Below are 21595 nucleotides of genomic sequence, written 5' to 3'. Positions count from 1 at the left end.
CTCCTTCATTCGTCCCGGAAGGGAAGCTTTCCGACTCCTTGCATCAGGTAAGTTAACAAGCCTTGGACGGCCTCCTGGGAAATGACCCTCCGGGTCCTCTTTTCAACTTCCCGGGAGATCCTCTCGGCACCCTTTTGGGTGTTGTGCTCAAATTTCTCCTGCGTGGAACGCTGAGTTCCTACATGACAAATCTCGTGAGACGGTTCTACAATAACACCCTGCTTGGTTGGATGTAAAATGTTCAACTGAGAGAGGTCGTCCGAGAGCTTTCGGAGTTCAGGACCAGTCTCGATAGGGGAGTCCAAGAACGATGAGTGGCTCGTTGGCTCTGGATTAGCTTGAGAGGCCTGAACCTGGCGGACAGCGGTAGGTAGTTTGGATTCAGTAGACCAGTTCAAGTCAATAAGATCTTCCTCATGGATATGGTTGACTGTCTCGGAACCAGCAACAGAAGTTTGGTTTATGGTTGCAGTGGCAGGGTTGCTCTCTCCAAAAGAACATCCCAAAGCGCCTCGATCGCTAGTAACTGGGGTCACACTCGAGGCCGGATCGCAAATAGTCGGTTGGGGAGGAGTATTTTCCGAGCGGCTGCCACAATTCGAGGGGTCTATATGCAGCCTCGCCGACTGCTGGATGTTCCTGCCCACGTCTCTCCTCCTCTTCTCTGCAGCAAGAATGGCATCCACGTACGCGTTCGCCTGAATAGAGCGAGAGCCAGAGGCAGTCATATTTGTAGAGTTTCCCGTAGAAATATCTTGAGCACGTCAGCGTATACCTCAACGAAAGGGCATCTGAGCTGATATTGCTGCAGATATTGCACCATGACTGTAGAAGTGCAACTAGAGACACACTTACGGCGGGTCTCCCTACAGGAAGAGGAAGATCTAGAGGAAGCAATACTTCCATAGCGGGCGGGAGCCGGGACTGGATCAGTTCGTCCCTTCTTCTTGATTTTGCTGTGCGAAGAGAACTCCCGCAGGAGCGCTTTGGCGGCTTCCATCCGCTGACGATGGAGGTCGTCATCTTTTTGAGAAGCCATGGCGGACAGCGGAGGTAGTACCGGCCGTTAAAAGAAACGGAAAGAAAGAAAGAAAGAAAGAAAAGAAAGACGAACAGAGGACGGAGCTCAGAGGGTCAGGCAGGCTGATGAGCTCTCAGTTGACTTGACGCGCGAAGACAGAAAAGACGTCTTGTGGAAGTCCCTGTCAAAACGAGCTGCATAAGATAATCAGTCCTTGAGCCTGATATTCGGAATAGACTGGCAGGCTCGAGTGTTCAAGAGACGAGAGAGAGAGAGAAACATACTGTGAAGGACAGGCGTCAGCTAGGACCGTCTCTGAGTTGAGCATGGCTGCTTCTCGTATATTGGTGTTTATTTGACTGGATGGGAATCGGTCTTAGGAGGTGCTTCGTCAAAGGAGATATAAAAGCCAGGACTTTGCAGATTTCTTCTCCTCGCGACGTGAAGATGAAGATACCAAGCTGGAAGTCTGAAGAGAAAAAGCCACTTCTAGGATACCAGGAGGTCCAACTGAATAGTTCTTCTGTAGAAGATCTACCTTACCTACCTTACCTTAGGAAGTTACCTGCTGCCCAGGTAACTACCTTACCTTTGCTTAACAGCCTGCGAATCGTCCCCGTGTAACTAAGGTAAGGTACCTTAGGTAGTGCGGTTCTCATCTAATACACACAAAGCAGGTAGGTACTTAACTCCTTTGTAAAAACTGGATTCTTTTGTATTTTCCAGGTTCCTCCTTGAGAACCTGCAAGGGAAGGTGTTTCCGACTCGATTCTTTACGTCCCTGCCTAAATTCACCCCGTTGTAGTAGAATACCGTCGACTTGGCAAAGGCTAAGGCATGGGCGGAAAGCACGACATAACTGGACCCGTCCCTGCTTTGTACCTAAGGTAAGGTAGGTTAGAGGAGAAGGGTTCTGGCAAGGCAGGCAAACCGGGGTCTGCTATAGGTTAGGCAGGCAGGCACATAATTGATTTCCGTGAACGAGAATCTCCGAGAGTGTAGTATGGTCTATCTCAGCCTTTCTTCTTTGTTCATTCCATCTGGATCGTCTCAATAACCTGCTCATCCCAAAGAAACCTCTAATTCCATCGTCTTGATATTGAGATGAGTCGAGATAAGATAGCATTTCGTTTCAACGAGCGCAGCACCGGGGTGATCCAGAAGCTGTAGACTGAGCAGGGACATCGTCTCTGGATTCCGATGGAACCTCCATTGCTCTGGGATCACATCATCAACCGGTGCTGCTTCTGCCCGACAGTGATGCAGGACTGGGTCCACCCAGCTACCCTTCCACCGCGTGGTTGTGTTAATAGTATAAGGCCAGGACGCGCAAATCGGTTCTGTGGACCCCGATATGCCCTCAAACGGACGCGACCCGCCAATTTTGAAACGGAAATAGACACTGCACATTTTCTGAGGAGTATCTCCCAACCGTCAAGCGTGACAGCCAAGAAAAACAACTACGTGGGTTAGTCAAAGCCCGTATACATCATTTTTGAGTTGTCGGAAACTGGGCTTCCGTCGTGTCCTGTTGTCCAAGGATGTGCCCTCACAGGCCATCAAAGTTAGAGTGAAGCGGGGGTTGCTAGCAGCATAGCTTCAAGCCAAGTCACTGCTGAGATGTCTTTTGGATGGATACCATCTTCTCTTCAGCCACTAAGCAGGTGTGGCGATATTCCGCGCTCTCGGCCTCCTGGAGCCAGCGAACCACGATGGGCGGGACGCAATCCCGAACATAGTCGATAAGTGCCTGGGACATGGGGGCCCCCTGGCGAATGCCGACAGAAGAGACTCTGGAGATACCAAGGCTTGCACTCAATCTGTCGGCACATGATTTCGAGTAGCCAACCAACCGAATTGGCGACGCCGACGGCAACACCCGGGAGGCGGCAGCTACCATTTCCGGGAAATGGCTCGTAAATGCAGAAGGATACCCCGATCGAGCGATAAATATGACGGCGTAAGGTTGTTGGGAGCTATCAGAATCCGAATCGAGATCCAACTCGGGGGCGGGGAGCTGAATCGGCTGATTATGCTGCGATACTAGTTCCTGGAGCGTCCTCGTAATGCTGGATAGTCCGACATCGACAAACGGAGCTGTCTCGGGTGGAGGTGGTTTAACGATCGGAGGCCTTGCCGGCTCTCCATCTGGTTCCATTTTCCGCTTCCGCTTTCTTGATCGCTTCCCCTTAGATGGCTGCTTGCTCCGAGCACACTGGCCGAGGGGAGCAAGAAACCTAAGCAGTGAGGTAAAGTTAGCTGGTGGATTTTGGGACGAAGGTCATCTCTTGGCCAAGTAGCGTAAGCCACTCATCGGCGGTACAGGCGTGCGTGTCGGTTATTGGAACCTTACACATCACATGAAGACACCTCCTAGTGCGTATGGTATGGCACGTACCGACAAAGAAGTTCGAGTATAGCCTCCTGATTATCGGTGGATATGTCCGGCCTAGAAGCCGTCAGCAAGTTACTAAATGCTATCTATCTTACGGACAGGGCGTCAAGTCGTACCATGGAGTTGCGCTATAGGGGGTGTCGACCGAGTGAACCACCTTCTTGCGAAGGGATGCGGTGGCTGCGCTCTTCATTTGGGAATTGGTCGGTTGCATGTTTGTTCGAAGGTGCTCGTATTACAGAGAAGGTACAAAACTATCGCGGGTGGATTTCAAGAACGAAGCTCTAGAGCTCCTTGCAGGGCCGAAAAAGAAAAGAAAAAAGCAAGGGGGTCAAGACGCTAATTTTGGAAGTACATAGAGGTATTGGCTCCAGCGAAATATTGCATGGCAGAGGTAAGATCATGCATCAAGGTACCTATAGTGACCTGTTGCGTATAATCACGTGACTATACAGCCAGTCAGGCAGCAGCCCTTGATATAGCCAGAGCTCTTTCAGGGATATTGGAGACTTATTCTTAGCGTCCTTACCTTTCAGCTGGCGGTGAACCCTCCCCCCGAGTGAGATACTGTGACGCTAAGAATATCTCACGAAGCAGAATGGAGATCGCATTCGCCGGCCAGCTGTTCTGACTTCGGAGACTCACTTAATTCTAATCTCGAGACAACTTGAAGGACTTGATTTGTTACGACGATATAATAGCTGACATGACGGAATCGAAGGACGAAAGCTGGTATAAGAAAAAGCAATATAAGCCGCCCAAGGAACAGTACCGGTTTTGAAGACTCCCAAGCCGGTTGAAGGACGTTGATCGCGGGTTGTTGGATATGCCACGATGGTGCCATCATCCGCAATCAACTTCCTGAAGATTCCTGCTCCTTCCACCTCCGATTGATCCTAGTATTTTGCCAGAAGCGCCATACTGCCACGACCACCGCCAGTGGGGGGCACCCCAGGAGCAACCAATTCCACCACGATGGGTTCGCAGCCCGGAGTTGGCTGATGGCCAATCTAGTATCTCGTTCCAGGTCTTCCTTCGACCCATCATTCCACAGGACTATGCCCTTGCCTGGTCCCCGGGCCTCGCACCGCCGCGCCTTGAACCGCACGTCTGTCTGGCTGACGACGCGGTTCTGGGCATCCTCCTCACTGAGATGCGGGTCTCGGTCTCGCAGCCTCGCCATCTGCACCGCGGAGTCCTTGACAGCGACAACGATCACCGTGCCACAGATGCGATCCATTCCGGACTCGAAGAGCAGCGGCACGTCAAGCACCACGGCCCAGTGGCCCTGTAGGTAGTATCGCAAGAGGGCCTTATACATCTCCCTGCGGACGGCGGGGTGCACGATGCCATTGAGGATGGCGCGATCTGCCTTGCGTTCGGGACTGTCACCGAATACCCTCCGCCCCAGTGCCGGACGGTTGAGTGGTCTCCCCTTACCGTCCGGCCCCTGCTCCGGCATGGATTTGGAGGTGGGAATGAGGAGATCCGGGGCCGTAGGGCCAAAGTGCTTCAAGATGGCATTGTAACCGCTGGTGCCCGGCTCAACCACTTTGCGCGCCAGGATATCCGCGTCAATAATAGGCAGTGATTGTGGCGCGCCAGAGAGTATGGACGAGACGGTTGATTTGCCTGTGGCAATGGAGCCAGTGAGGCCAATGAGCAGCATCTTTGTCCGAGGCGATCCCTTGGTACACCCGTTGACTTGTCTATCCGTAGAACAATAGTTGCAAGAGAGATTAAGAACGGAACTAAAGAAGGGTTGTATTCATCAAGAACTTGGAGGTTGAAATGGCGTGACCATGGAGTCACTGGCTTACATATCCGAGGATGGAACCGGGAATGACCGGGATCGGCGCCACACAGAACCTTGGTGTGTCGTCACGTGGCTCTCCTCGTAAAATCCATGCCTCTGACGGCGCGGCGTGGCTGTAGGTATAAGAATGATGTGGGTCCTGTCAGATATGAGATGTGTGGCGTGGCATAGATCCAGCTTTATCTTATCGGCAGTTACCTACCAGGTAAGGTAAGATATAACTTGCTTCGGAACGAGGCAACCCGGAGAAGCGAGTCGACACTACCTTACCTTATAAAAAAGAAGAAAGCTACCTTATTCACGAGGTAGATCAGACGACTTGCTTTGATACGGAAAGCTATTGAAGTACGGACAAGTCTTGCTTGGCCATTCCGGCAGCTCCATCTGGGGAGCTGTCTTACGGGCGAACAAGGAAGAAGTCATGGTGACGATACAGCCATCCATCCTTCAGTCTTGCTCTCTCAACTGAGACAAGCTGGATCTGTTGTGCTTGGATATATTTGGGGCATCGGGCGAATTTGAAGTATCACCAATGAACCAGATTTAGTTTCAACGTCCGCGTTGGGTTGGAGAGTAGAGGAAACATCAAAGCATATCGTCTGTTGTTTGGCAATATGTTGAGTTGTATCTGAATTAAAACAGCCGGTTAGACCGAAGAAGGCAGTTTTATCTTGGCTCTCTGTCCATCCTCCTCTTGGGTCGTTTTTTGTCCGCCTGGTTCCAATCAGAGCCAGCGACCTCTTGCAGAGAAAGACACGAGCACGAGCAGCCAGAGCGCACCATCAGGTGCCTTCTGGCAGGGCAAATCCGAAAAGCTACTCAATACGATCCTAGCTAAGGTAGGTAGTGGAAGCATCGCATCTCGTCCTGTCCAGAAGAGGTACGTAGGTAGTCTACCTAGGCCAGCGGATGGAACCAACCTGCATAAGGCACCTTAAGGTAGATATCCAAGGTAAGCACACTCATTGTCCGTTCCGCGCTTGTTGTTTAGTGTATATTCACCTCCTTCTATGGCCTTTGTGCCTTGGTTCGTCTCACATATTGTGTCTCCCATATCGTACAATATGCCTTGCAATGCCAGAGCTATTTGAATCACCGCTGATCGCCTCTCTCTCTCTCTCTCTCTCTCTCTCTCTCTATCTCTATCTCTATCTCTCGCTCTCGCTCTCTGCCTATTTATCCATAGGCATATCTCAATGCCTTCATTCCATTCATCTTCAGACCACGCCCGTCATTTATAGGAAAAGGAAACCCGATCTCGCCACGATTTCTCTTCGTCTACCCTTCCATTGCCCTTAACTATAGCTAGAGGTAGTCCTCACCCATTTCCATGTGCCTCGACATCACTTCCAGAACCCCCGTCTATCCAACTTTCAAGTTTCCACCCATCTGCCGTCACAGGAACTAGAATCAAGGGGCAAGTTGGATGCGTTTCTTTTCCCGTGCTTTTGACGCCCACTCTGGCACTGAATAGTACGAAGACTCGATGTGATCAAGTCCTTCCCGAACTAATCAAATCGCGTCTACTTCGTACCTTACCTTTGCTCTAGCCCCGAAAGCTCCCGATCGTCATGGCCCTACGGTTCGTTTTCCCACACAGATTCCCAGCAGCTCTCACATCCCCTCATTCCCCACCCCGACGTTACAGTACGGCGTCACCTGTCATCTTCCATATACGCGTCACCTTACTACCTATTCCGTACTCCGTACTACGTACTTCGCTTCGTACGGACCTACTAACCGACAGTGTTTCTGCACAGCCAAGACGCGAGATCAACCGACTGAATCTCAACAGATAACGGATAGTTCACCTCTTTCAGCCCAAGCAACTCGAGATGTGCTCCGTACATGCGGTAGCTCCAGGACCCCTGCTTATCGCTAAGCTCAAAATAAGGTATTTAGGTCCCTCAGATACGGCGACACAGACTACGGTACTGTATAGGTAACGTACCGACGGGGTACGGAGTACGGATATTCTAGCTCCTTCCGGTCTTGAACCTTCTCTCTCTCCCTTGCCTGCCCAAGGTAAAAAGGTACAACGGTACGTTGCTAATTTGTTACCTTCCCCCCCCGCCATCCTCAACCCCCCCCACGCCATTTTCAGATACCAAATAGCCCCGCAATAGCTCCTTAGTCGAGGCGCGCGTAACTCTTCTACACTACGCGTTACTTGATTACGGAGCTACGGAGTGCGGTTCATGTTCATGATTACCATGCACCTTTTCGGTCAACTCTCCTCACCGGTTACCATTTCCTCACATTATCACCACTGTCGCGACGTCAAAAGCTGCATTCTTGACTGCCAGCAGCTTCCGGGTACATATCTAGCCAGGAGAAAAGGAGCTGGATTTAGGGCCCAGCTGCCCCACAAGCCTCACCGAACTCTGCCACCTACCTACGTACACACACCACACACACCTTGGTAGCTATTTTGGTCCGGCTTCTTCTGGATTTGTTTTTCTCTTCGTCTCTTTGTTTTACCTTAATCATCTTGTCCTCCTTTTCAATTGCGATTATTCACTCACAGCTTTTGGCAAGCGTGTGTCGCTTCCTTTCCGTCACGTTTACGTCCTGGTCATGCACCATTGCCTCGCTTATTCACCGGTTGTTGTCTGCAGCCTTAGTAGTCACATGCTGACACCGGACAGTGGTCGTCGAGTCGTCTTGTACGACGGATTGACGTCTCTGCACGCCTTACAGATTCACAGTCAACACCTGTTCTGAACGACTGCTCTGCAGTAGCCAGATGGATCGATCTCCAGCACCCTCAGACGGACCTGACTGTGCCGCCTCGGTTGAGCCTTACCCGGCACGACGCAAACCATGCGATAACGGAGACGACGATATATCTCGCAAGCGACGTCGAACTTCGCATTCCGCTTCTCCCAGCCGATCCCATCAGAGCTACGCGTCCGACAACCACACCTTAAACTCCGTCATCATGGAGCCATCTGAACAGGTAAACAATGGCCCTGTTCAAGACATCGCCATGACTTCCGACACCGATTACCCCACCGCTCAGACCCCAGAAACCCGACCTACTGGCACTGAGCCCATCCACGAAAGTGCACAAAGTCATATCACAACATTAAATCTGCGCGGAGATGCGCACGAGGGCCCGTCCCCAACACTCTCTTCGCCGAGCCCCAACATACCCATTTGTCCGTCCGTCGAGCTGGAACCTGCCGGGCCCGGCAAAGTTGATGGTAGCGCCGATACTCCCGACTTCGAATTTGTGGAGAGTCAAACCTCTCTGTCTCCGGGCCATACCTCGTCCCCGTCGACGACGGCTGGTAGTGACAGCCCTAACGCAGAGGTTATTGGTCCAGTGAACGATGCCGATGTACCGCGAGAGCAAGATCCCGCCGAAGTCTTCCCCTTCTATGACTCCGGAACCGAGCCTCCCTACGCACCCCTTGCCCGGATCATACAATACTTCCAAGGGCGTAAGTGCAGCAATCCCGCTTCAGCTGAGCGTTTCGACCTAATGACAACAACAGCTGCAGCAGCAGGAGACGAAAGCATTATTATGCCCGTCACCCAATGGATCGAACGGGTTGTTGTTCACTTCTTCCGTACTGCCGACCCAGACCGGGTCTTCGACTCATTCAAACGTCACCGGCAATTTTGGCTCGCGCTTCCAGACCTGGCCTGGTGTTTTTGTATCAGACTGTATGCCTCCTATTCTCCACGACCTGTCTGTCTGTTACGAGTCGAGTCTGAACTAATTGGCATTGGCAGGTCCCAAGATCAGAGACCCAGTGACGACGTGCGCGACTTTATAACCAGATTCTTGCTATCCTTTGCGCACCTTGCCGCCGCCACGGCGGGCCTCGACTACGAAATGCTCTGCAGATATCGGCTCTTGCCTTCCTTGCTCGAAGAATCTCAGCCTCCACCTCTTATATCTGCCCAGTACCTCAGCATCATCGGCCCTTTGTCCCGTCGGGAGCATTCGCGTGGGCAGAACACTACAAGTCCGGACAGCGAGTCTTCTTCCGATAGCATGGACGACGCTGGCCTCTTCCTCCACGCTTTCCAGTCCACACCCCAGGGGAAGGTCTCCTTTCTCCTCAAGCTTGTCCAGGCACAGATCGCCCTCTTTTCCAGGTATCCTCAGATGATCGAGTCGATTTTGCACCCCACTGCGGCTGCGGCTGGGCTCCTAAGAGAGACCTGTCGGTCCTATCTTCATCCCGGTGTTCTTTCGCAAGCAGTTGCGCGGACAAAGGCTCGGCTTGCCGTAGGGTACCAGCTCTTTACTACAGTCTCTGAAGCTTTTTCCACGGCCATCGACAAACATGTCACTCATCTCAGCAGTGACGGGACTCAATGCTTGATTACCGCGCTTATGGACCTCCTTCGCACCAGCTTGGGCGGAGACCACAGTCAAGCCGTTGAGCGCTTGAAGACGCACAGAGAAACCCATCTAGACTTGCCTCCTCACCTCACCGCCGAGGCTATTGCCTGGGAATGGCGCCTGGATGTCTCAACGCGTATCATCATGTCGAGCCAGATGCAGCTCCGCGTTATGGCTGTTTCGCAGACTTGTACCGACCTGGTCTCACTCTGGAAGCGCTTCACTGAAGAAGAGAAAGCCGACTCCATCCTAAACCATGTCGCTGGGATCATACTTGACGCCAAACTCGTTGAATACCTCCTGGGCTCGACTTGTCATCCCGAGATTACCGGCGAAAGTGGCAATATTGTTGGTTTTCTCGTCGTCACAAAGCGCTACCAACACAGCCACACGGACCTCTTGTGGAGAACGCTGGCAACAGCTCAAAACCCCAGAGTCTCGGAGGCCCTGCTGCGCCTGACGTCTGTTCTCCTCGGGCTGTTTACAAAGCAAGACATGCTCTACCTTTGCGGCAAGTTCCGGGACCTACCCGTCGAGGAGTTCACCCCGCCGTTTCGTTTGCTCTTCGATGCAGTCTTCAGGCAGTATATGAAGAATTTCCCTACCGACCTCGGCGCGAAAGACTTCCTCTTGCACAGACTATGCATGCGGTTAGTCCGAGCCTCGTCGGTGGCGGGGACCGACTCGCAGATTGTGCATCCCGACATGCACCAAGCTGCCATTTCGAGGCTCCGAGAGCTCGTTGCGCATGGCCTGGACATGCAGGTTCGATATATACTGTATGCCGAGTGCGCCCGGGGTATCTCGGTCGAATCCGACAGCTCCTTGGGTAGCCTATGGTGTCTGTGGGCTGTCGCTTGGCCGGCTCCGTCGTCGGAATGTCGCAAGCTAGTCGAAGAGCATGATTTGGCCCACATCCTCGTTGAAGAACTCGAGCACACCGTTCGTCGTGAGCGTGAAGGTGGTCCTACGAGCATCCTGCATGGTCCTGCCAATACTCCGCGCAGGGACTTCATTCTGAACATACTCCTCCATGCTGCAGGCACTGTTACTACCGAGCTAGGCTTACAACTGTGGAACGTGATGGTGGGGCCGCTCGCTCCCAGCCGACATGACAGGGACGCGGGGTGGCAGATCTTGAATACCGTTGCTGCGAGGGCTAAACCCGACAACCATTTCCCATCGCTCTGCTTCTCCGAGTACTTGCCCCAGCTTCCACCCAACTGCCTATGCGTTGGCGCTCTCCAGTTTGTTCGGAGCTTTCTTCTCCCAGAGGTCAACGGCATCAACCATGCCTTGGATGACGATGACGGAGTTGCGCATCATGCTATCGAGCAGCTATGGCGCATGATCCTCAGCGCTGGTGAGCCGGACTTGGTTACCGCCATGATCAAGACTCTGGCCAAGGACGTCTATGTCGAAAGCAAGTCAATTTTGGAATACCCATACAACAGAGCACGCAGAATTCATTCTCGCCTTGTGAACCGCTGCCTTGAGCAGATGGAAGCCGCGAGAGAGAAACTTGGCACTCGCAGTGACGGCGGCGGCGACGGCGAAGCGATGGATATCACATCGGGTGGCGAGCAGCATATCTGCGAGTACGAGCGCGCCTTCCGTCGATCTCTGGCTGTGCTTCAGGAGTTCTTGAAAGCCTATCAGGCTAAGGCTCAGTTTGCGACGCCCGACTTGCGCTCCCTCATACTGCAGCCATCTAATGACGTACAAGGAGAGCTCGCGAATATGAAATACCAGTCATTCGACACCAACACGCGAAGCGAAGTGCGACCATTGGAGATCGGACTCAAAAATACTGCCGCGTCTCTGCTGGCGACCCTGCGGGAGGCTACCGGATTTGGGAACTTCCGCGTCTATTACCGAGGCAAACCCTTTGCGCCCGAAGAGGACGAGATATCCAAGTCACTCGAGGAACTCGGCATCCGCGAAGGACTCCTTCTTGTGAAGAACGAAGTCAGCAGCACGGATTCTTCCGTCAGAATCAGGCCTGGTTCATCGCCTCTTGAGATCGACATCCTCGGCCATTTCGACCAGCTATGGAGGTATCTCAGTCTGCCAGAACCCATGGCTGGCGAGGTAGGCTGGACAACGTTATCCTGGACCTAGGAATTCGCTAACAGTGTGCTACCAGATCTATAATTTTCTCATCAACCTTCCCGCCGATCCCCGAATGCTAGAAGCCATACATTCGTCGTCAACCCCTTGTGCGGAGATCTTTCCGGAGAGCCAACCCTACAAGGCTCTATACGCTGCGCACGCAATAGAAGAGTACTTGGACTCCGTGCGGCTCCAGGGAAGAAAGTACTCTATTGGAGAACAGGATGAGACCGGCGAGCCGAAGGCGCAGTTTGCGCCAATTGATCGTGTCCACTCTCTTCTGGTTCAGGCCATCTCCGACCTTCAGGTCCTAGATGTCTACTCGGGGGAGAGTATCCAGGGGCATCTTTGCTCATCTCTCATGGGTCTCTATCTACGGTCATCGAACGGTGCGTTCTCTGCGTTGCATTGTTTGCTCTTGCCGCCTCCAAGGCTAACTTGATTGAACCGCAGAAATGGCCGCCTTCCACGGAGAGTACGGAGATGCTTTGGACACCCCTCCAGCGGATCTGCTCGTGAGCGTTCTGCTGAGAGCCTCGCAATCGCCTCGCAATGATCTCTCTACTGGACTGATTCCGGGGACATTCTCGGCTATCATGTTGTCGTCGGCTTTGAACGCTCAGTTCTGGGAGGCTTTCAAGGCGCATCCCGAAACCCGTCACTTGATCGAAACTCTGCTCTTGAAGGAATCGGCATCATCTATCCGCAAAGCTATCGCCGACGCAATTGAATATTGGATGACGAGCACCCATTCGTAAGGCCATGTTATTTCGCGGAGTAGCCGGATACACGTACATCCATAGCTAACCGTGATAACAGGTGGGCTGTCAGCTCGGCAGCATTCTCTGGCTTTTTCTGGCCGATCCTGAGACACATGATACCTCAAGCCGTCAGGTATTCGGACAAATGCGGCGAGTTCTTCGACATGTCGGTGCTTGTGGTCAACAAATTGGTGGCAGAAGAGGCGAGCCTCCTTGATAAGGGAGCCCTTGTTCGGGACTGTCTGTTGGCATTATGTGCACACGAAACGTCCGAGGTTGGTCTCGCATTCACAGCTCTCGGAACCTCTAGAGACGGCATATGACTGACACGGTGCTAGCAAATCGGGTTGCCCTTGGTCGAGGATATCGGGGCCCGTGGGCTGCTGAAGATAATTCTTCCCTGCTTGTCTGACCTAGGGGCTGCCGTTACCGTGGACTGGTTGCCTGAGTATGCTTTGTCCCCCATAAGTGCCATGGTTGAAGAAACTGACATGTGTTAGCGGCATCGTGCGAGACCTATTCTGGAAGCATTTGTTCCCCCCGGAAAGGGAGTGGGTGACGCAGCCCGTTCCCCGTTCCATTCTTTCCTCTTCCACCAGGGAGATGCTCTATGATGTCCTCTTCAGTCTCTCCATGCTACATGAGCCGAGCCAGCTCGAACTCCTGGTTCAGATGGACAAAGTGGTACCATTTGACATGAATCATCCAGAAAGTGAGTTGCTTTTCGCCTTACACCCAGAGCTGTCTATCTCTCTGGTAGGGTTTGTGTTTCGTATCATCTGACCACGTCCGGCCTCGCAGACCCGTACGACTACGCGCTGCCAGCCCCGTTCGACCGGATGCAAGCCATACGCTCTACTTGCGGTTACTCTGGATTGCGCAATCTCTCCAACACCTGCTACCTCAATTCACTGTTCACTCAACTCTTCATGAATGTCAACTTCCGGCAGTTTGTCATCCGGGCAGAAGTAAGAGACAATTCGTCACAAGAGTTACTCATCGAGGTCCAGAAAGTCTTTGCCCACTTGCAGGATTCCCTGCACAGGTGTATCGACCCCACGATGCTCGTGAGCTCCATCAAATCGTACGAGGGAGGCATGGTCGATATCCACAACCAGATGGATGCCGATGAGTTCTTCAACATGCTGTTCGACCAATGGGAGAGGCATTTCGCGTCGACAGAGGAAAGGAAGCAGTTCAAGTCCTTCTACGGCGGTCAACTTGTCCAGCAAGTGAGGTCCAAGGAATGTGAACACGTCTCTGAAGTCACAGAGGCTTTTTCGGCGATTCAATGCGACATCAAGGGCAAGAGAAGTCTCGCCGAGAGTCTCACAGATTATGTCGGCGGAGAACTTCTCGAAGGAGGTCAGTCTTCTCAGCTTCCTCCCGCATCTATGGATTCCATCCCCTGTTACTAACGACATCTTAGCCGACAAATACAAGTGTGGAACGTGTGACCGGCGTGTGGATGCAGTCAAGAGGTATGTCTTCTGTTGTCGGATCATATGAAGCGCAAGCGTCTAAGAGCCGAAACAGGTCGAGTCTCAAGGAAATTCCGGACCATCTTATCTTCCATCTCAAGCGATTTGATTTCGATGTTCGCACTCTGATGCGGAACAAGATTCACGACTACTTCTCCTTTCCTACCAAGATCGACATGCGTCCGTACATGCACGATCATCTTGGCCAAGCCTCTCCTCCTGGCGAGGAGGATATGTTTGAGCTCGTGGGGGTTCTCGTGCATTCAGGCACCGCCGAGTCCGGCCACTATTATTCATACATACGCGAACGTCCAACTGCCGGGGGTAGGGAGAGTTGGGTCGAGTTCAACGACGATCACGTCACCCCTTGGGACCCATCTGAACTCGAGAAGTCTACTTTTGGAAGCGACGCTCATCACAGCCATGGTCCAGAGAAGCCGTATAGCGCCTACATGCTCTTCTACCAACGCTCCTCCACCTTGAAGGCAGATCAGCAAATGTTGGAGCAGGCAGGCGCGTCGCCTCGTGCCGAGGCCGAGCTTCCCCTGGAAATGTCCGAGTGCATCTTGAACGAGAACACGGCCATCTTGCGCAGACACTGTTTATTCGACACGGGTCATGTCGCCTTCGCCCTGAAGCTTTTTGAGCACATCACGCTGGCTGACGAGGGCCCCACATCGCCTGACCACAGCAAGTCGGCGGCCGCGATGCAGATGTTACTTGGGCATTTTGACCAAGTCGTTACGAGGACCAAAGAGCTCCCTCAGTTAGAACCGTACGCGGCAGCCTTGGAGCGTTCCTTCCAACGATCGCCTGACTGTGCGGTGGCATTCGTCAAATACTTGTGCGATCGGTTTCCGGTCTTCATCCAACTGGCTCAACGCATCGGGGACAGTGCCGTGCGCACGAGATTCATTGACATGTTCATGAACGCACTCAAGGTGATCCGAGAGCAGCGACCTGCCCTCTACGGCTTGACGATGGAGGCCGACGATGTTTGTGACTTGGACTCTACTGTGGCCGGCAGCACTGTCCTGCTTCTCGAGAAACTCTGGATCAATATCCATATCTTCGGGCGGTCATGGCCAGACACCTTCACTATCATGCTCGAGTTTGCCGAGCTGGGCGCTCTCGAGACAGCCCTCTTGGTACACAACGGCAATCTCGCGAGATTGTTGAGGGTCATTGCGGCGGATCCAACCATCGTGGACTTCCCAGAACCGCTCATGAAGGCCATCTCGAACGTCATGCGGCGGGTTACAACACGACCGCCGTCATTCGCCGTGGCCATCCGTCTCCTAGACCATCTCACTGGGCTCATGGCGCCATGGCTGGACGGCAGGACGCGCACTGCTGCGAACGACCGGGTGGCACAGTTTCTCGCGGACGACGCGACGCGGCCCCTTGAATGGTCGGACGCGGAGATCGAGGTGCTGTATCTGGAGGATAGAGATTTGCCGGGCAGCATTTTCGTGAGGCGACTCCTCGAACTCGGCGAGAGCCCAGCAGCAACGGATTCGATCATCAACCGCCTGGCGGAGTGGGACGTGACGATGCGAGATTCTGTATGGAGGGCGATCGAGACCATGATCTCCAATAAGATGGAGGCGTACTCGATGGTTCCCTTTTTACGAGCAGGATTTATACTCGTCCGGAAATTCCCGGGCACAGAGCTCGCGCGCCACGTGCTACGCCATGTCGCCCGTGCTTGTGTCTTGATTGAGAACGCGGACGGGAGAGCGTTTCTGCAGTTCTTCCGATCGGCCGCGGATGTTGCTCTTGCGCAGCGCGAACTACAGGACGCACCTCGGACCCCGCTTCTGCTCCACCTCCTCCAAGTGCTGCCGCTTTGGGCCCCAGGATTGCTCGGTTACTTTGAGAGACCTACGAGCCAAGGAGCGGCACAGTTTATCGTGGACTTCCTATCGTCATGCGAATCGAACCCGGGGGGGGATGATTTCGTGGACAGGGCTACAATCAATAAGGCGGGCAAGGAGACCGGTGTCAGGTGCCTCAAGTATCTGCAGAAATGCTGCCTAGGCGGGGTTCGACAAGTCGCGAGATCATCCATCGAAGATCTCCAGGCGATCATCCACCACTGCGAGAGGTACTTCCTGGATGAGGACGACGCCGACGGGTCTTATACGCTGGAGGCGTATCAGGCACTTCGCGACGGTAAGTTGCATGCGCTAGTGACCAACTCGATTATGCACGAATAGGGAAAACTGACGAGGAGATGCCCAGGGGTCGTGGAAGCCATCCAACAACGCGTCGTTGACGAGTTGGAGGACGACAACTCGAATATGTCTCTCGTGTCGGGCTTCAGCGATTCGGACACGATCGAATCACCCACGTAACTGAGACCGAGTCGAAGACACTACCTATGAGAAAGCTTCAGGAACGGTCGAAGGGTCGACTGCATTATCCGATCAACTGGAACACACCCCGGACGTACGCACGTGAGAGGTACGGGGAAGGAAGACTTGATGGGAACGATACAATATGGTTCGTCTTGAGAAAAACGCAGCAAGGGGCATCCAATGAACTAATCATTCTTTAGCGACTATACATCAGGAGGGCCTGGGCAACAGGCAGAACGGCATGGATCGGGAATTAGACGGAAGACCCATGATAATCATGATTACGGAACGGGTCTGCATTCTCTGCTTTTTATCTCTTCTGGTTTGCTCTGCATGAGCACTGGCGTAATTTTGCTTTTTCAGGGAAGGGAGCGGATGGGACCGTAGGATGTGTCCCTTGCTTTTCTTGTCGGCTGAGCTGAGCTGCGTCACCGGGGTAGCTTTCTAATATTGCTTAGTGCTAATAATAAATGCCATCACCAGTGTCCAGTGTCCGAAGAGAAGCCCTTCTTTTCATTTCAGAGCCGCAAAATAATCTCCAGATTAGATGAAAATGGCAACGATTTGGCGCCTGATCATTGTTCGGAGAGTGTCAATTCGGTGCATGGTAATATAATGGGGAATACCCCTCGGCAATTGGCCAACGAACCAAGAAGATAACGCGGGAATGGCAGAATGGATCAATGGCGATGCTTGGGATAGAGGGTCCTTGGGCTTGGCATTACCCCGCGCCCGAGTCCCAGCGCGTCGGCGCGCCAGGGGAAGGACTGAAAATAGCAACATTTTAGCCGCCCATTACCTAAGGTACAGTACTACCTTCATTCGCCATTCGTCATTCGTCATTCGTCATTCGTCGTCCGTACTTCAGTACGAACCTGGATAATTAGATCACCTCTTTGGTTCACGCTGTGACGTGGGCGGCTCTGCGTCTTTTACTCAGTATAGTCGCGGCTTTCTGGTTGGCCCCTTCCCTTTCTCCAGCATGATCTAGGGTATTGTCGCTTGATTTAGATACAGCTACAGCTACAGCTACAGCTATAGCTACAGCTACAGATGCTCGTCGTTGTGGAGTAACTAATGTCTTCCGCGCATCTCACTCCCCGGCCGGCACCCATGGGCCAACCTAGTGGGCCAGGTCCAGGGCAGTTTCGAGACGCGGGAAGAACCGAAGACAAAATAAACCGTTTCAGGATGTCTTTGTGTTCTTTTTTTGTCCTGTCACCACCTCAAAGACACGTGGTGGTATGCCTTGTGGGTGATCCTCAGGCCCGTGTGCTCTTGCTCGTGCGTCTAAGGCGGTGGCCCAGGGGAGGGCACTTCTTCAAACAAATGGCCCTATGTTTTGTCTTTGTTTGTTTCCAGATTTGGAACTATCATCTTCTGTTTCATGTTTCAGACTAGATGCGGATCAAAGTGTTTCACCGATTTGCAGAAACATGTCTGATATATCATGAAGAAGGGGGCCCCATCGTGAATACCTTTTTGTTCGTTGTCCTTGTTTCGTGGGAGTATCATCAAGTCGAGTCTGGCTTCGAGTGCTGCAGGACAGTCCAACACTGCCACCACCAATACCATCACCTCTAATATCTCCCCAACGACTATCCCGATCGTTCTTCTTTTATTATTTCTTTTTCTTTTTCTGTTTGGCGTATTTTCGGGACCATGTCCCTTTCGAAACGTCGCATCTCTTCACCGCTGGAGGCCGGCCCCTCCATCCTCGACGCCCAGAACCTATGCCCACAGCTTAACGACGTCCTCGAGTACGCCGCCGGTCGTCTCGCTCGCAAGGGAGTCGATCTCACCCTCGTCGTCCTCTCCCGAGAATACCAGCTTCCTTCCATTCCATTGTCGCCCTGTACTTCCCCTGGCGTCGTCTCGCCTCCCTCTTCCCCGGGAATTCAAGGGACCGCTACAACCGGCACGGCTTGCTCGTCCCCCTCCTCCACGTCCACGTCCACGACCACGACCACGACCACGATACCAAGTACCCCTTCCCCGTCCCGGCTTGCTTTTGCCGCGCGGCCCGTCGCATCAATCAAGAAAAAGCTCATCAGACCCGGCAGACTGCCGCTGCCTTCGCTAGCGTCCGCTGCTAGGGGAACGGAGAAGACCAACCTCCCCTCAAGTCCAGCAAGGTCGAGGAGATGGCCTCAATCGCCCGCATCGTCCGTATCGACCCCGCCGCCCATAACACCTTGTTCCCCGTTTTCGGTTTCCTCGACTGCTGCCACGGCGGAGACTTCGGTGCCGGCAACGCCCGCATGCATATCAGGAGTAGCCGGCCCTGGCTCCTTTGTTGTTCGGCTTGTACACCCCGATGTGGTTACTCCCCGCCATGAGCGAATCTTGCGACAGGCTATTGACCGTGCTGGGAAGAAGTTCGGCATTGGGTACGTTTGTCTTTTATTCCTTTTCTTTCACTTCCTCTTTCTTTCCCCTTGCCTCGATTCTTCTTTGCTCGGTTCGGTCTCTAATTTGTTCCTTTTTGCTCCTGCAAACCCCTTTACCATGTCCTGTCCTGTCCTGTCCTGTCATGTCATGTTGGTAAATTGGTGAACTGCAACTGACAGAAGCCACAACAGCCCAGATCGGCTCCCTCAGATGGCGAGAGCTTCAACATTCGGCCTCACAGCCGCACTAACACACCGCTCCCTCGCCCAAAACGAAGTCGTCTTCTCCGCCGAAGGCCTAACCCTCGTGTCCCTCGACCGTCTGTACACTTTCAAGGCCGCCCTGGCGAGCTACTCGCGAACGGGCTGGCCGCCACGTCTCGAGGATGCCGTCGACGAACTCAGGCGACTGGTCCTCGTCCGTCGCCGTGCTACGTCACGCGCGGAACTGCTCCGTTCATACGACGGGTTGCGAGTCTCCGCCCATGCATTGGCCGAGGTGGATCGCATGTACCGCCGAGCATATGGAGGTCCAGAGCAAACGGGTGCCGTTGACGGCGTTGGGACACCCGAGAGGACAAAGCACGAAGAAGCCGAGGACGACGACGAGGGCGAGAAGTGGCGGAGAACGACAGACGAAGATACTGGGCGAGACAAGGAGGAACAAGCCGCGTCTCGATCCGCGTGGGAGGATAGCGAGAGTGATTTTCAAGAAGAGGCCGACCTTCCCATCGTCATGTTGGGACCCGCCCGCAAGTCGTCGACGCCGTCACTACGCAAGACGCCTGTCCTGAAGCTGAAGACGCAGTTCGACGCCACGCCACCTCCGTCTCCCGCACAGAAAGCACACGGCCCTCTTCACAACGCACAGCCAGTACGGCCAGAGAACACTGGCGAGGACAGCGCGATGCCGACCGCCAAACCGGGCCGTGGGAGCCGGCAGGTTGCCATCTGGAGTCCCATTTCTATTGCGGAGGTGCTCGGGGATGACGGACGCAGCACAGCCCAGAGAGAAGGGCCCATGACACCAAACGGCTATGATGACATCTCCCCCATTACAAGAGGGGAATGGGGGTTTCTGATGGGTGGTGCGACGGGCGGGGTGCATCATATCCGGACGGCCGCGGTTGTAAGATGTTGACCTTCATGATTATATACGACGGACTGCGAATTAGGAAGGAGTTTCCAGCGCTGGTGTTGCAAATATGCTGCACGAGACCAGGAGAAAAAAAAGAAAAAAAGGGGGGGGCAAAATCAGCTTTGTCCGTAACGATCGATATGTGTCTGTCCACACATGATTCACGGTTTACGATACGATATGGATAAGAATTTTAGGTGCAGTTTCCTTTTCGTAGCTCGAGGACCCGATTTTGTTTTATTCGTCCCCGGCGGAAGGGTAGGGGGTATCATAGTCGACTTCTTCTTAATCCGCCCATCCCCTTTCACATTCTGAAACATGCTGCGCCTTTTCTCGTTATTATTACCACCCATACCGTCCCGAAGCCTCCTTGCGAATGTTCTTCCCCTTGGCAAAGCTCTCTTCGAGCGCCTCGCGCTGGCTCTGCACCGCGTTGACCAACTGCCGCAGGTTGTGCTTGCCCGGCGTAATGCCCCGGATGGGTCTGTGGATCTGCTGCTCGCCCGAGGCCCGCAGCTCCTCGTTGTGTTGATATTCCCGTTCCATGTCGAAATTGATCACGCGGCTCGTCGAGGCCGAAGGGCCGGGCGCCCCGGACCGTCCGAAGAGTTCTCGCCGCTCTGCAGCTGAGAGGTTCAGGTCGTCGGCTACGACGCCGAGGCTGGTAGGGTCTGCCGGATTGGGCGCTGTGGCGGGGACGGGGTAAGTCCCCTGCCCAGCCGTGTCGGCGGCGTACGAGTCGTAACTGGTTGCGACGTTATCGGGTTCGAAGAGCGGTTCGTATGCGCCATTCGTTTCGGTGGCCGCCGCGGGTTCCTCGGGCTCGGGTTCGCTGGCGATGGAGAAGAGAGACATCTTTTTCGGTGGGGGAGGAGCTGCGACTTCGGGGACGGGTTTGGGCTGCTGCACCGTTGACTCGGATCCCGCTGGTGCTGACGGCGGCGCTGTGGGTAATTTCTTCGGTCCCTTCTTCTTGGCCCTGGCTACCGAGAGAGGTCGGAACATCATGGGCTTGCCCACGAGCTTGACGTCTTCTTCCGCCTTCATCCCGTCCGGTATGGAAGGTTGTGATGTGGTTGCTCTAGGTGGCGGTAGCATCAGTCCAGAGCCGCCTGTGCCTGGAGCCGCACCCTGAACGTCCACGCCTGCCTCCTGTGGCGATTCCCGACGGAAACCAGCTTCAGAACTGGTCTTTAGCTGAAACGGCGGCCTTGAAGTGTTGGTGCTAGCCGCTATCGCCTTCTTCGCGCCCGTGTTCTTGGGAGGCGGGAGGAACGAGTTCATGCCGCCGAAAAGCCCGCCTCCTCCACCGGTTTTCACGCGCTTCGCAGGTGGTTCATCGCTCGTAGACGCCGGTTCGTCGTCGCCCTTCAGCTGTGGTAGGTTGACACGGATCTTCCCGGGGTTAGACCGATCAACGACTTTCTGGAAGGGCTTTTTGGTGGTGGTGGTGTTCGTAGTGTACGGCGCCGCTGTCGTTTTTGTCGTGGGCTTGGGAGCTGATTCATTTGTGACCTCGGGCTCGGAATCCGATTCGGAGTAATCTACTAGCCCCATTGCTGTGATGAGTTGACTTTGTGTGAAATGTTGTCGGGGCTTGTGGATGGCAGGATGAAGACATCAATAGACCTTGACCCTTGACGCACAATGACATTGGTTATGTATACCGCTTATTAAGCAATAACCATGATTAGGTAAGAAGGAGCCTTTGTGGGTCAAGAGACGTGTTCCACACCGTACCTACCGTATTCGTATTAGTCT

At 53.7% G+C, this 21595-nt stretch overlaps 8 protein-coding genes across 8 annotated transcripts; 4 read left to right on the top strand and 4 right to left on the bottom strand.

Annotated features, from left to right (window-relative positions):
* Positions 1–5: 5 nt before the first annotated feature.
* Positions 6–1039, bottom strand: SODALDRAFT_362844 (hypothetical protein; the record flags this gene model as incomplete). The annotated part of the gene is made up of 2 exons (XM_028614502.1): positions 6–754; positions 901–1039. 2 exons carry the CDS (start codon positions 1037–1039, stop codon positions 6–8), a joined length of 888 nt encoding a protein of 295 aa, XP_028463793.1.
* A 1491-nt stretch (positions 1040–2530) lies between these two features.
* On the bottom strand, positions 2531–3700 carry SODALDRAFT_55740 (hypothetical protein). The gene is made up of 3 exons (XM_028615480.1): positions 3533–3700; positions 3420–3470; positions 2531–3258 (listed from the first exon to the last, which is right to left on the bottom strand). The coding sequence occupies exons 1-3, from the start codon at positions 3628–3630 to the stop codon at positions 2631–2633; spliced, it is 777 nt and encodes a 258-aa protein (XP_028463792.1). The 5' UTR covers positions 3631–3700; the 3' UTR covers positions 2531–2630.
* A 374-nt stretch (positions 3701–4074) lies between these two features.
* Positions 4075–5229, bottom strand: SODALDRAFT_328363 (dephospho-CoA kinase). The gene has a single exon (XM_028610670.1). It carries the CDS (start codon positions 5083–5085, stop codon positions 4270–4272), a length of 816 nt encoding a protein of 271 aa, XP_028463791.1. The 5' UTR covers positions 5086–5229; the 3' UTR covers positions 4075–4269.
* Positions 5230–6212: 983 nt separating this feature from the next.
* On the top strand, positions 6213–7015 carry SODALDRAFT_328362 (hypothetical protein). Its single transcript, XM_028610669.1, has one exon. It carries the CDS (start codon positions 6307–6309, stop codon positions 6529–6531), a length of 225 nt encoding a protein of 74 aa, XP_028463790.1. The 5' UTR covers positions 6213–6306; the 3' UTR covers positions 6532–7015.
* Positions 7016–7481: 466 nt separating this feature from the next.
* On the top strand, positions 7482–16791 carry SODALDRAFT_328360 (ubiquitin carboxyl-terminal hydrolase). Its single transcript, XM_028610668.1, has 12 exons — positions 7482–8678; positions 8733–8904; positions 8974–11683; positions 11739–12093; positions 12158–12458; positions 12524–12740; positions 12804–12913; positions 12966–13177; positions 13267–13830; positions 13895–13946; positions 14002–16121; positions 16191–16791. Exons 1-12 carry the CDS (start codon positions 7979–7981, stop codon positions 16301–16303), a joined length of 7626 nt encoding a protein of 2541 aa, XP_028463788.1. The 5' UTR covers positions 7482–7978; the 3' UTR covers positions 16304–16791.
* SODALDRAFT_55655 (hypothetical protein) lies at positions 16159–16730 on the top strand. Its single transcript, XM_028615479.1, has 2 exons — positions 16159–16451; positions 16507–16730. The coding sequence occupies exons 1-2, from the start codon at positions 16330–16332 to the stop codon at positions 16691–16693; spliced, it is 309 nt and encodes a 102-aa protein (XP_028463789.1). The 5' UTR covers positions 16159–16329; the 3' UTR covers positions 16694–16730.
* A 1177-nt stretch (positions 16792–17968) lies between the features above and the next one.
* SODALDRAFT_320450 (hypothetical protein) lies at positions 17969–19837 on the top strand (the record flags this gene model as incomplete). The annotated part of the gene is made up of 2 exons (XM_028609535.1): positions 17969–18696; positions 18889–19837. The coding sequence occupies 2 exons, from the start codon at positions 17969–17971 to the stop codon at positions 19835–19837; spliced, it is 1677 nt and encodes a 558-aa protein (XP_028463787.1).
* On the bottom strand, positions 19768–21437 carry SODALDRAFT_328359 (hypothetical protein). The gene has a single exon (XM_028610667.1). The coding sequence runs from the start codon at positions 21389–21391 to the stop codon at positions 20177–20179; it is 1215 nt and encodes a 404-aa protein (XP_028463786.1). The 5' UTR covers positions 21392–21437; the 3' UTR covers positions 19768–20176.
* Positions 21438–21595: the final 158 nt, after the last annotated feature.

The sequence above is a fragment of the Sodiomyces alkalinus genome, assembly GCF_003711515.1.
Source record: "Sodiomyces alkalinus F11 unplaced genomic scaffold SODALscaffold_10, whole genome shotgun sequence".
NCBI classification, from domain to species: Eukaryota; Fungi; Ascomycota; class Sordariomycetes; order Glomerellales; family Plectosphaerellaceae; genus Sodiomyces; species Sodiomyces alkalinus.
The sequence above is the reverse complement of the archived record's forward strand: the minus strand, read 5'-3'. Positions and strand labels throughout refer to the sequence as shown.